The sequence below is a fragment of the Cryptotermes secundus genome, unplaced genomic scaffold (genome assembly GCF_002891405.2).
Source record: "Cryptotermes secundus unplaced genomic scaffold, Csec_1.0 scaffold1606, whole genome shotgun sequence".
Taxonomy (NCBI): domain Eukaryota; kingdom Metazoa; phylum Arthropoda; class Insecta; order Blattodea; family Kalotermitidae; genus Cryptotermes; species Cryptotermes secundus.
In genome coordinates this window covers 840,771-854,833 of record NW_019738371.1, presented here as the reverse complement: position 1 = coordinate 854,833, position 14,063 = coordinate 840,771, and the positions used below count along the sequence as shown (strand labels likewise).

At 37.3% G+C, this 14,063-nt stretch overlaps 1 protein-coding gene across 7 annotated transcripts in view; it reads right to left on the bottom strand.

Annotated features, from left to right (window-relative positions):
- Positions 1-8,639: 8,639 nt before the first annotated feature.
- The window catches only part of LOC111871023 (endophilin-A), a 182,044-nt gene continuing 176,620 nt past the window's right edge, over positions 8,640-14,063 (bottom strand). For all 7 annotated transcript variants that reach the window (XM_033754066.1, XM_023863746.2, XM_023863749.2 and 4 more), the window contains one exon: positions 8,640-10,960. In XM_033754066.1, the coding sequence (XP_033609957.1) occupies positions 10,841-10,960 (120 nt within the window). In that variant the 3' untranslated portion in view covers positions 8,640-10,840. The remainder of the gene's footprint in view (positions 10,961-14,063) is intronic.

Here is a 14,063-nt window from a genome sequence, read left to right as displayed (position 1 = left end):
ATAAAAAAAAAGTAAAGCTATCCCTGTAGCAGGCCGTGAAGGTCCAGAGGGTTGTGAGACGTTGAGGGTCCCACATTATCCAGACAATCGGCTCAAAGATGGCGGTAAGGTTGTCAGCCTTACATATTTTGAAAACTACTTGTTCTTCAAGGTCACTGAATGCAAGAAATTATCACCCAACCTATAAGATGACGGGACAGATTTTCACATTCAAATCAAACCTTCAGAAGTTTCAATACACACACAAAAAAAATAAACATTCCATTAGAATGAGTTCATATGCTTGAATGAATGAATAAGGGACGGGCAAAATTGGCCCTTACGTTGTGACTGTCATTGATATGTTGTGTATCCCCTCCTTCATGTGAAGTGTGGGATTTACACATTTACTACACGGGTATGCACTGCAGCAACCTCATTTTCACTCATGGGAACAATTTTTTACATTTAATAATATCATGAATCAACCGTGCACAGTGTGCATATTAGTTCTACTTCTTTCGCACAATCTGCAGAAAGTGACATGATTAGCACATGATTTACAGCCATACAAGCAGTGATTCTACTGACAGTATGAAACAAAGAACTGAAAGGTAACAGATGAATAAGCAGTAGACAATGTCACAAGATGTTTCGAGGAAGGTCACCTTAGTGAATGCAGCAAACAAAAGAACAGAACATGAGATCAGTACATTTTACAAGTGCTACTGTTAGTGCTAATTAAGTTCAGATAACAAAATATGTACATATACAAATAACAGTCAAAATGCCAGTCATTGTTAACATATTGCAAGACGGAGAAAATGCCTAATGTCCCAAGTGCTGGAAAGAGGTGCTAGGGATGCAGAAATGTGGTGTGACTGTACGCGACAGCAGTGGTTTCATAAAAAAATAACACTGGCATTGGTGCACGAAGAATGCTGTAAGAACTGAAGCCTGGCACATAACTCGCAAAGCCATACACTGCAATTTAGAGAAAAGAGCCCAATGAGTTACATAACAGTGGCATGAAGCAACAACTTCCGGGAGAAAATAAGCAGTTCACTGGTGTGGGAAGAGAGATACAGATGCCAGAACAGGACAAAAACAGCACCAAGAGAGAAGAACAGAATGAGGAAGATAAAGAATGAATTAATAGGAGGCAAGTTACACCCGCCAAGAAGCAGAAAGAATACAGCAAGAAACTGAGACCACTCATGAAGACATGGACGTCCACAAGATCAGGCTTACATGTGAACGGAAGTGCTGTCCTTTAGCAAAGGTGACAGAGACCAAACCACAATGACAATGTCTGTATTAAGATAAACAGGAGGCACACAGAAAGAAAAACACAGTGAGCACCAGCAATGCCTAAATTAATATTCAGTTAGATTAATATACATCACGTGATGGCATTATAATACACATGATAAAAGAACACGTAAAGAAGTGGATAAGAAAGTTATAATTATAGTCTTCTGGGATGTGATGATGCTGCACAATTTGGTACACAGGTTTCTGGGATTTGATGCAGACCAGAAAGTTGCAAGACTCTCTTTTTCAATATACAACAGGAAGTACAATCAACTTTTCTTCCATAGGCTGCCTGCTAAATGTATGGCATACTCTCGGAGATGTTTTTGATGACGGGTACTTCAATAGATCAGAAAGTTGCAATATTCTATTTTTCAATATACAACAGGAACTACAATCAACTTTTCTTTCATAGGCTGCCTGCTAAATGTATGATATACTCTCGGAGATATTTTTGATGAACAGTACTTCAATATCCTACCTACCAAACTACGCAGCAACACATCTCAGAAGATCATAATGTTAACATTCATAGCTGTAAGAACCTAAACTGTCATACTGATAGAAATAAATCATAAAGCCTTCAAGATAGTCACCCCTTCTGAATACAAAGACATACTGCTAAACGTGGAACTGTGGCTAGACGAAATACAAGTCATATTTTGGTGATTTTGTTTTCAAAATACAATAACCAGAGACCAGTGCTCAGGAGAGACAGACTCACAAGGAACTACAATGTTACTGTGTAATACACATGGTTTAATAAGCACACTATGATCAAGTCAGAAAATGCAGCAAATGAGGACAAACTAGCGTTAAAGAGATATTCACAACAGTCGTGGCATGTACAGCTGCCATATTTTGGTGTATCAAGAGCAAAGGGGCAGACTGAGTGGAGACATATCATGTATTATCATACCACAGCTAGCTGCTCTGAAAGAAATACCTATACATACAATATCGAAAGTATTGACAGTCAAAATGAAAAATGGCATGGTATTATGTATGTATACACATCCAAAATATATTCCAGACGTGAGATATCATTAATGGAAAAATAAACAAATTTGACAATGAAGAACAACTATTACTGTGGGGGACATGAGAACTATTGCAGTGACAAACCAAATACAAAAATTGAAACAGTAATCAAATACTTAAAACAAGAATGGCTAGTGAAGATTACAGACTTCTGGGATGTGATACAGTGTAGTTTAGATGGTTATCAGTCTACCAAATTATTTTTTTTTGCTAGTGGGGTGGGACTAAGTCCCTTGTACTGCAGTCACTTCTGGCCTATTGTACCAGCCCCAGATGATAAGTGAGGGTGATTGTGGAGGAATTGGTGGAATGAAGATTGACAGGGAAACTGAAGTACTCGGAGAAAACCTGCCCCAGCGCCACTTTGTCCATCACAAATCCCACTTGACCAGACCCGGGATCGAACCCAGGCAGCCGTGGTGGGAAGCCAGTGACTAACCGCTTGAGCTATGGGGCGGCCTACCAAACTATATAGTGTCATATCCTAGAAAACCATATCTTCATATTCACTATGCGAACCTCAAATCTCACATGGGCTATGTTAGCAAACAGGCCACAGTATAAATCCATCACATTTCCCTGAACACAAGTTGAAACACCAGAAATACTGCAGTAGTATCTACAACGGACCATCTAAGGAACACCTCCCAATTAAATACACCTTTAGTACACCAGCTAGCAAAAGAAGGATTGCCATGAGAAACATGCTTAAAGATATCATCAGTTATTGATTAAACTTGTAGAATATACCAATATGGGCCTTGAATCATTCTTTTGCAACATAAGCTTGAACTGTTTTGCAATCACCTTTTCTTGATGTTGTGTTATTACTTCTTTTGTTACCCAATGTATGTCAGTCATACAAAGGTATGTTTGGCTAAGCCCAATCACTTTGTAAGTAACATCTATTAATGATAACAATACAGGACACTGAATCAAATATCTGGAATGCTTTTTTTTATCAATTTTAAACATTTATTGCTTTTAATGACTTCAAATTCCTTTCTCAGAATGGAAATTGCTTGAAAATTAGTAACATGGTCATCATGCATATGAAGACTGAGGAAGTTACACTTATGATGCATTTCAGTTGAACTTGCATGATTTAAGTTCTTACTAGCTATAATGTCATTTGCCCTGCTTCAGTGGCAGAGCCTTGCTACTGCATAGAATCTAAGACACATGAACAACACTACACTAAGAAATGTCAGTATAAGCAGATGGTACAACCTGCACTTGGATTACAAACTGAAGAAGTCTAAGAGCTGGATAATGGAACCAACTTTAAATTAATGGTGACTAACTATCAGTCATTGTGGGGGTGAAGTTATTAAAACAAATTAAGTTCAGATTTGCTAGTCTATGGTTCAACTGTAATTTAGACACCTCATAATGACCGTGTACTAGTGTGAACATCTGACAACTTCTTAGATGTTGCCAAGTTGTATGCATCATATTCTGCCTGGGCAGCTAAACAATTTGAAGCAAGTTCTCAGATGATCACAGTGTATAATAAACTGCATCCTCAATATTATAAAGGAAGGAACATGTGAACTAAATGCAATACAATGTGAGAAAACAGACAGAAGGTTAAGACCATGCATTCTTCAGAAAAGGGCAAAATACATGAAATACACTGGTAACTAGACCACATTATGAAAAAATTTGGTTCATATTGTGAATTTCACTGTATAAATTTTTATCCATACTTCAAATTCATTAAATCTGTATATATGTTGAAAACAATTATGGTATGCTGTGAAATTATTCAATTTATTGATATCAAGAATATAAACAAACATAACACTAAACAGTTTTCAACAGGAGTAAGTTCCTCTGGTCCTTACTCTATAAAACAATTCCAAATTCTGTGTTCTGCATGTTCCTTGTGTGATACTTCATTTGAAAAAATGTTTGTTTTTAGTACTAAGTATCAAAATTTCTTTTATAAATAATAAGGTTATTATGAATTTCCTGAGGTGTTTAAACTACATTTCATTGTACATCAGTCAGGTGAAGTTAATTTTAAAGGATATAAAGTAATACCACTACATTAAAAGCCAAGAAGAATAAACAACATCAATAAAAATATTACACTTTTCATCTGAAAAATAACAGGCATCCACGATATCAAGAGTTTTTAAAATATATTGTCTGATCTCCCCAATATTGTCAAAACACACATAGAGCTATAGAACCGGCCCCATGGTTATACTTTGCTTCTGTCTGTTCATAGGAATGGTGAGGACACTCCTGGAAATTAGGAAATTAAACTGGAAGTGAGGATGTAATAAATGAGGGCACAATAGGAGCCTGTGTTCAGGGGATTCAATATGAGTGAAATGGTAATCATCACTGTTTATCAATATGGATGATTAAAGAATGTTCTCTTCCTCCATATCAAATTCTTGAAGTGAGGCATGTCACTCAAAGGGAGGGGAAGGAGAATGTGTAAAATTATTAAAATATTGGTAACAGTACAGAAGACATAGTGAGCAGCCCTTCAGTTCAGTATCACCACTGCTTGGAAGCAGAGTGACCATCACTCATCCAAGAATAGCTTCATTCTTTACATTATATCAGAGAGGGAAACATTCATTTGTTCCATCTTATGACAACTGAAGAGACGAGACTTTCATGCTCTCAAAAGGATTTAAACCCTCACTGTCATAAACAGATATCTCTCCTACCTTCATGTTTAGTTTTCTTGTTTGGATGGGGCAAGACTGGGTCCCTTGGTACTTAAAGCTGTAAATAGCCCATTATACCAACTTTGGACATAGGATGAGACAAATTGAACAATTTATGGGATGAGAATTGGCAGAGGAAACTGAAGTACTCGATGAAAAGCTTCCCTAGTGGCAATTTGTCTACCACAAACACCACACGAACTGACCTGAAATTGAACTTGGGTCCATGATTTATTCTGACCGTCTTACAGTGCATACATTTATTCACCTTACTCTTCTCTTACTTGGGTCACCACGGAGAAAGAACAATGACTAACTGGCTGGGCTATGGCATGGCCATTTTCACACTTAGTTCTTCATCTTGTGGCTAACAAATGACACTCAATCACAGCAGAATATTAAAACATGATTAATACACATAGTACTGTACAGAATAATTCTATGAGATCAAAGACAATTTACTATACAACTGTTTTACGAATCAGGAAAGATGATATTAAGTTATAATTTGGGATAAATACAAATTTATCCATAATTCTCAATGTAAAATGGTGTCAGAATGCAGGTTTACCAGATATGTGGGCTTAAATGTGCAAAGATGGAACTCAAAACATGATGTAAATATCTCTTGCTCCTGAAAATTCATGATATGAACAAAATGCAGTGTTATCTCTGAACCAGAGCTGTTCAGCCTCATCATTTTGCAATTGTTTTCCTTCTGACACTTTACTTCATCTGAAGACAGTAATAAGGACAATGTGAAGCAATTACTCATCAGCATTGTTTCCTGGACCAATGACACAAAATTAATTGGGTAGGGGTTGGGGGTGGGGGGTCTACTTTGCAAGAAGACAAGTGAAGACAATGCAAATATTTTAAATTTGAGAGCAAAAGCCCTCACCTCAGATGTGCCTGATGACAAGCAAGCAGAGTGGTGATACTGAACACACTAGGCAGGGAAAATGAAGGAAAGGAGGTCTCTACCCTATCATCAATGTTCAATCATCAGTAAGCAAGTGGTCCAAGGCAAGCAGCTTCAACATTGAGACAACAAGTAGCAAGAGAGAGGAAGGGGAAACAACATGGAATATTTCATGAACACAATTTGTAACCGCTGAAATACAATTTCAATGTGACACTGAGGATACAAACATATATGTGATTTTGTTCTTCTTTCCCCATTGAATTTAGTCAAATAGGAATGACTGCAACAAAGGAAATCAATACTTATTTCATACATACAAAAAATTATAATTAAGGATGTTATTAGCCATTTCTGGGCAGTAATGTTACAATACTATGGTGTACGGAGAAAACAAAATTGTACATGGTCAAGCTGAAGCATCAAGAAGCTTATGACATGGTTACAGTGTACAAATGGGAATATTTCATATAACAGGAGAGAAAAATTTCACAATTCTTTTTTTTTAATTCACATAGTGGGGGGTGGAGTCCAGCTGGGTCCACTCGGCACGGCGGCCACTGATTGCCCTATTGTACCTGCCCCGGGCGATAATGATGATGGAGAATTTGGTGGAATGAAGATTTTGTAAACCACAAATCCCACTTGACCAGACATGGGATCAAACTCAGGCCGCTGCGGTGGGAAGCCAGCAACTAACCTCTTGAGCTATGGTGCGGCCAAAAAAATCTCACTCTGTGAACTGTTTAGACAAATACTGCTCAAAGGTACAGAGGCAAACTGAAAAACAGAGAGTTAGAATGGACCTTCTAAAATAATTTTCTTTCATAAAAATGTTGATTTGTTTCTTCTGCTCACATCTAAATGCTCAGCTTCTCTCTCTCTCCAAGCATGTCATTATTATCATCCCTAGGTTTTTGCAGTCTGTATCGAATGCGTAAATTCAGCTTTCAGGAGTCACCAAGTATTGCAGTTGCCATGCCAAAAATTTATGGTCCACTGTAGTTGCTACCTTCATCGTAAATGAGGTGGAAGGAGAATGCAGCCTAATATTTAGGTCTCACAACAGAGATAATGATAGGGAGTGTGGCATGTGATGAGGAAGGGGCCATGGCCTCATATGTAAGTATCCCAATGAGGAAAAAATGTCAGGCCTCAATCCTTAACCACCAGGTAACATTACATTCCACCATTATTCATACTGAGAGGCCACGCCATAGCTCAAGTGGTTAGTCACTGGTTTCCCACCGCGGCGGCCCAGGTTCGATCCCAGGTCTGGTCAAGTGGGATTTGTGGTGGAGAAAGTGGCACTGGGGCGGGTTTTCTCCAAGTACTTCAGTTTCCCCTGCCAATCTTCATTCCACCAAATACTCCATCATCATAATCACCCGGGGCAGGCTACAATAGGCCAATCAGTGGCCGCTGTGCCAAATGGACACAGTTAGACTCCACCACCCACTAAGTGAATTAAAAAAATACTCATATTGAGGCAACATCTCATTCATCCCGAAGACGGCGAATGAAATGTATACCAAAACACTGGAACAACTTCAATACATGACATGGCTTAACCCTGAAAGCTGAAAGTACACAGGGGAGTGTATTCTGAGATGTAAGAAGCTGTGGTTACCTTTGGAGTCATAAGTATAGCTGTCTGAACAGGGGGGAGGGGAACTGGGTGAATCTGAAATCATTTAATGGGATGAATCACATTTTCTTTGTAATATGTCAATATTATATCCAGAAGGAAAGAAGAGAGATCATAATTACTGCTATTAATACTCAAATAAACATACATCTGAACTAAAAACAAAATTATGGGACATTCTTTCAATAATTTTCACTTGCTGATAAAATTCATAATCTTGGCTAAGGGCCCTTTAACTCTTGATCACAATAAAAATAGGAATCACAAAAGGTCCTTGCTTCCGATAAATGCTCTGCCAAGTTGAAACAAAACACAGCTTTCCTCTTTATAAATTCCTGTACTAAACTTCCCTCACAACCTCTCTAAAATTCATGTTTCATTCATCACTGCCTCCTTCATATGGATACAAACAGCATGGGTGCCAAGAGGGAGGGAGAAAATTAGGCATGTGTCCTTGCTGACCTTTCTTTAAAATCAAAATTGAGAAAAGAAGGAAACATACCAAATATTAATAATACAAATTGAGAGTATTTTTTTTTAAATTAGCAAAAATAGCAATAAACAGCTTACACATAAGTTTCTACATAAACTTCCTGGCTGTCTCCCCTGGGAAACTGGTTTAAACCCTCACCAACTAGAAAAAGTCCTGATGACACACATGACTGACAGTGATTTCATACAAGTTGCACTGTGTTACATTTAATAAAACAAAGTGCAAAGTTAAATACTCATGTCATAAAACAATGCAGAACAAAATTATATTAATGGCACAAAAGGAATTGAATGGCACAATTCATAATTCCATATGTTATGAGTGAAGAAGCAGAGTAGTGCCTTCAGAAACTACAGTAAGTTTTTTTTTTCCTTGGCACTACAGCCCCAGCTGGCCTAGGCCTACCTCCATGAACTTCTCCGTTCACTTAGGGTTTTCTAGATCTTACATATACGGTAGGATTCCTTGGGCGAGTGATCAGCTCGTCGCAAGGCCTCTACTTGTAGACAAACAGAGAAAAACGCACACAAACATCCATGCCCTGAATGGGATTCGAACCCACGATCCCGGCTTCCAAGCGAGCGAAGACAGTGCATGCCTTAGACCGCTCGGCTACTGTGACTGGCTACAGTAAGTTTACTACAGCATATTTAGAAAGAAAACTTGTTCATAATAAAGACAGTGCAAATAGAGAGCACTCACAGCAAGTATTTTACATTATAATCTAAAGCAGCGGGAAAATACAGCACATTCATGGAAAAAATAAATCAAAGACAAGGAGTCAAGGTTCATTTGGATGTTAATTCTATGCCTACAAAGACAAAGACCATACTGTTTGTATATCACAAAGGCATGGGGAGGAATAAGATAATTATTGACTTAAGTTCAATTTATTTAAATTGTCTACTTAAAAATCAGATAAGAAAGTCTACATAACCAGACTTACAGAACAATGTTTGTGTAACAAAGAATGGTTTTCATTTTGAGCTGTGTTTACTTTCAACCGAGAATATAATTTTACAATGCAAGACTTGTACTTTCATAAAAGTAATTCAGAAAATATGAGTTGACAAGACTCAGGGGAAAGAAGTTTCACAATCAGTTCTTCAACAAGACTTGCATTATATATGCACATATGGCTAGCACAACAATTCTTGAACCTCTCATACAACAGAAGCCATCATAACAATTCACTTTCTGGCTCCGAGTATTCCTTTAAAATATCACCAAATGGCTGAGGCAAGATTTATTTTTTACTGAGTAATACACATTTCTATGTCTACTGAAGAGGAACACTTCATCTGATAAACATGACCTATGTATTTATCTCTCTTATAGTATATATATTTATTAATTTGCTAATTCATTATTACTGCATTTGGTTACCTTTTCCCAAAGCATTTATTGAATCTGTTATTGCAATTTCTTTAACAATAATGACAATGTCACCATCATGCAAGAGGAAGAATTCAAAACTGTTAATTTATTTCTGCTATTTCATCTTCTTTTATTTCTTCTCTTTTAATGATAAAAAGTTCTATTTCTAATTCAATTAAAAAAAATGAACTGTTTCTGAAATCAAGAAATGAAGATCACAACCCCACATTCTTTCTTTCAGCTGACTTGTTTCCTATACAAACATCACAGCAAATGTACATCATTCTACTTTCATCACTACAGTCGTTTAAAATATATTTACAAAATTACTGTTACAACTTGTAGAATCATTCAAACTAACTGATTCCTAGCACTGAAGGAAAGCATAAGACAAATCACGGTACAAATGATACGAGTACATCAAGGGGGCTTAACGCATACACACAGCCTTCTGCACTGCATTTGGCTTTTATTTCCTGATTCCCAGCATTAAGAATACCTCTGTGCATGAAGAAAACATCCACATTATATCAACAACAAAACTGGTCAAAAATGTATTCTGCAATTCCACTGGCTTTTTATTAGTATTATCATACTTTCATTTCCTGCCAAAGCCAGTTTGTGATCTAAATAACATCGTAACTAATTAAAGTTATCATGGACGTTCCATAACCAGTACTTAAAGAAGACAAGATACATTATGTGAAGTTATCAGTAACGGTGAAGAAACTTCCCTTGAATGTTTTTAAAAGTTACTGAATGGAACTGATATTCACAAAATCAACGCAAACAACAATGCCAGTATCCACCTACACAGCAATTAAGTGTTGAATATCTAAACAGCTATTTACTTCAAAACCACAACATGTTTCACTCATTACAATCATCATCAAATGGTGTAAAATTTGCAAGTAAAAATCCTTGTTACTGAATCCTAAATTATCAAAAGATTTGTAAATATCATATTGCCTGATGATAAATACAATCAAAACATGCTGCAGTCTTACATTAAATAATTACTGATATAGTCATCAATTAACTGTTGTGAAGATGGTCATTAAAACAGTTCTACTAATATAAAAACTAAATTAAAAATCACTACACTGAATTCTGGTGTGATACATTTGCTTCCTTATAATTACATCATGAAAACTGTGAAACATTCATAATAATTTTAATTTAACGTCTATCATAAACTAGTAGAAACAGGAAAGAAAAGTATCATTGCTGACAAGATAATATTCAATGAAATGAGACTATAACTGACAGAAGGCTGCAGTATAGTGTGGATAGTCTAATAAGGAACAGATAGAGATGAGACAGGACGAGAGCTAGTTACCATTGAAAGGTGCTGATGTGGACAATGGTGATGCAAATCAAGGTAGTGGTACCACAACTTGCACATACGTCACTGGGAAGTACCCAGTACGGCCGTGAACGCTGCCTTCGTACCAGTTTTCGTCAACCCTATTTATCAGCGTAATGGTGTCACCTTCCTGCAAAACATACATAAGGCTTGTAAGTAATTTTACAGAACAAGGTCATTACTATGATGTCCCTTTAAGTATGATACCACACTTGGTCCAAAGTGCAGGATTTTTGAGGGGCTGAACAGAGAGGAACGCACAGTAACCTCATGGTGCGAGCACCCATTAAGAGCCACACTTTATTCATTCATTCCTTTATATACTTTCGTTGTATCTATTTGTTAATTATGTTGTCAGCAACTAAAACTACAGCATCAAACAGTAGGACGATAATAGAAAGGATAGGGGAAGGAAGTGGCTGTTGCCTAATTTCAGGCATTTTCCTGAAGTGAATGTGGAAGATTAATTTTCAGGGGCAGTCTTGAAACTGCAAATTCTTATTGTACTCACAAGCTGTTGCTGTGCTAGGTTATCACTTTTTTGTAAATGATACTTCTGCAACATATTTTGACGTTAGAAGGTCATCATCAGGTAGATGCTTTTACACAACTGTTGCATTATATTGCACAAAATCATCTACTTGCTTTACCTTCTGGGGAAAAGCACATGGTAGACAGTGGATAGGAAGCTGGACAGGCCCCATAACTGGACTGGATGTTATGGAGAAGAGAAAAATCTTGCCCGTGCCAGGGATCAAACTCCACCCATCCAGTTCGTAGCCTGCCGCTATACTGAGCTATCCCAGCTCCCAACATAAACATATATGCAGTAAACTCTCGCTAATCTGGAGTAACTGAGGGGGGAAGTCATCTGGATTAAGCATTATTCTGGATTTGAGGAGCAAAAGGTAGCCCAAAATGATAAAAAACTTTGAACAAAAATTAATGGAAAAATTAATGATATAAGTCGTGCTCATGAAAATAATTAAAAATATATTGCCATAGAGGCTTTTTTTAAAAAATATAGAAAACAATACATTCATTCATCAATATAAGACCCAGAATTTGTACTTCTTTCTGAATGTAATAATGCAAGTTTGAAGAAACTGTCAGGCTTTGTCTGAAGAGACAAGTGACTCATCTGCCTTCTTAAATGCCATGTGTCTTTTAAAGCATGTACTTGACAGTGAACAGCACTTTTCAATTTTCTATCTTGATATGGATTATTCAACATCTAGATTAACTGTTGCCAGATTGGTGAGGGTTTGCTGTATAATTTATTATTCAATATGAAACAATGAGATTATTTACATGAGAATAAATTTCTATTCACTAACAAAACATAAGTTTCTCACACTAAGGAAAAAAGTGAAAAGTAACTGCTGTTTTGAATAAAAATTCAGTATATAAAACTGTTGTATGATGCAGAGTAGAATCAGCACATCATAATCAAATTACAAACTTAAGTTTTCTTTTTGTATTAACAATACACCTGTTGATTACAGTAATCAAATTTCTTAGCTAAATAGCAGAGACTGCCCAAATTTTCTGACACTTCACAGTTAAAATCATGATGTAGCTACAAGTCACAGATTACATGCAGATAATGGGTTCTTTCTAAGATCTCTGTAAACAAGTGCCATATATAATGGACCCCATAACCAAACCATATCTGGTCAGATATGAAACCATGTACAGTTATTTAAGAAAAATCATTGAATTTTTTATACTAGACATGGAATATGGCATCACATTTTTACTTCCTGGCCCCCAGGATCAAGTATGAGGTGCTATAGTAAAGTTTCCTGACTGCTATTGTTGTAACTGCCTCAGTGAAAGATGAGAGGGGAGGCCAAGGTCACACTTCCGCAAGCCTATTGCATCAGTCTGCCTCGTGACATCACACTGTGAACACGTGCTGTTTTTACACAGATGCTTTTTTGACTTCGTGTTTCATTCTGCCTGTGATGGATGTAAAATCGAGCAACGGGTCTGCATCAAGTTTTGTGTGAAGCTCAGTAAATCTGCTACCAAAACCCCTGAAATGCTTCGTGAGGCTTTTGGAGAACATTCTTTAAACATGACAGCAGTTTTTGAATAGTATTCACATTTCAAGGCCAGCCAAGAGTCATTTGAAGATGATGAACATGCAAGGTGACCAAGCACCAGTAAGATGATAGAAAATGTTGAAAACATTCGAGAACTCATCCATAAAGATCATCGCTGAACAATCCATGAGTCCACAGACACTATTGGGATCAGTTATGGAGGTAGCCAGGAGATCTTAACAGCAAATGTGTACATGCTCCGCATCGCTACAAAATTTGCCCCCCACCCCAAAAAAAGCTCTTAACAAATGATCAAAAGTAGTGGAGCATAAACATGTGACTTGAGCTATGAGAGAAGGCTAACGAGGACCCAACTTTTAATTCTAGGATCTTAATGGGTGACAAAAGTTGGATTTATGGTTATGATCCCAAAACAGTGCAACAATCATCACAGTGGAAGAGCCCACAAACACCAAGAGCAAAAAAAGTGCGGCAGGCCCAGAGTCAAACCAAGAGCATGCTCACTGCTTTTCTTTTGACGTGAAGGGGATTGTTCACCATGAACTTGTTCCTCCCAACACTATGGTCAACTCTGACTTCTACTGTGATGTTTTGAAACTCTTGACAGAAAATGTGTAATGAAAAAGATGGGAACTTTGGTGCAATAACAACTGGCTCCTTCAACAACTTGCCCGCCCATACGTCCCTGAAAACCACAGAGTTTATGACTAACAACAATATGGTTATGGATCCCCAACCTCCCTACTCGCCGGACTTAGCACCCTGTAATTTCGCTGCTTCCCAAATTGAAAATGAAACTGAAGGGTTGACATTTTGACACAGTGTCTGACATTCAAAGGGAATCACAAGCAGCACTCGACTGCCCAAGGGAACTATTTTCAAGGAAATGACAGCCAAAATTGAGTAAATTAAGCGAGTATTTCTTTTTTGATCTAGTCTGGGAACTTTCAGACAGCACCTCGTACACTTCTGTGCAGGAAGAGTAATGCCATTGTATATCAATATCATATTTAAAAATTAATTACAAAATTCCGAATATACAGGTACAAATGTTTCAGAAGAACTGCTGCCCCTATCCTCAAATTATCCTGGTAGCAATCTACCTAACTACAAGGTGTCACATCGCAGAAGAGAGTGATCTTCATAGTCATTGCAATGAGAAGT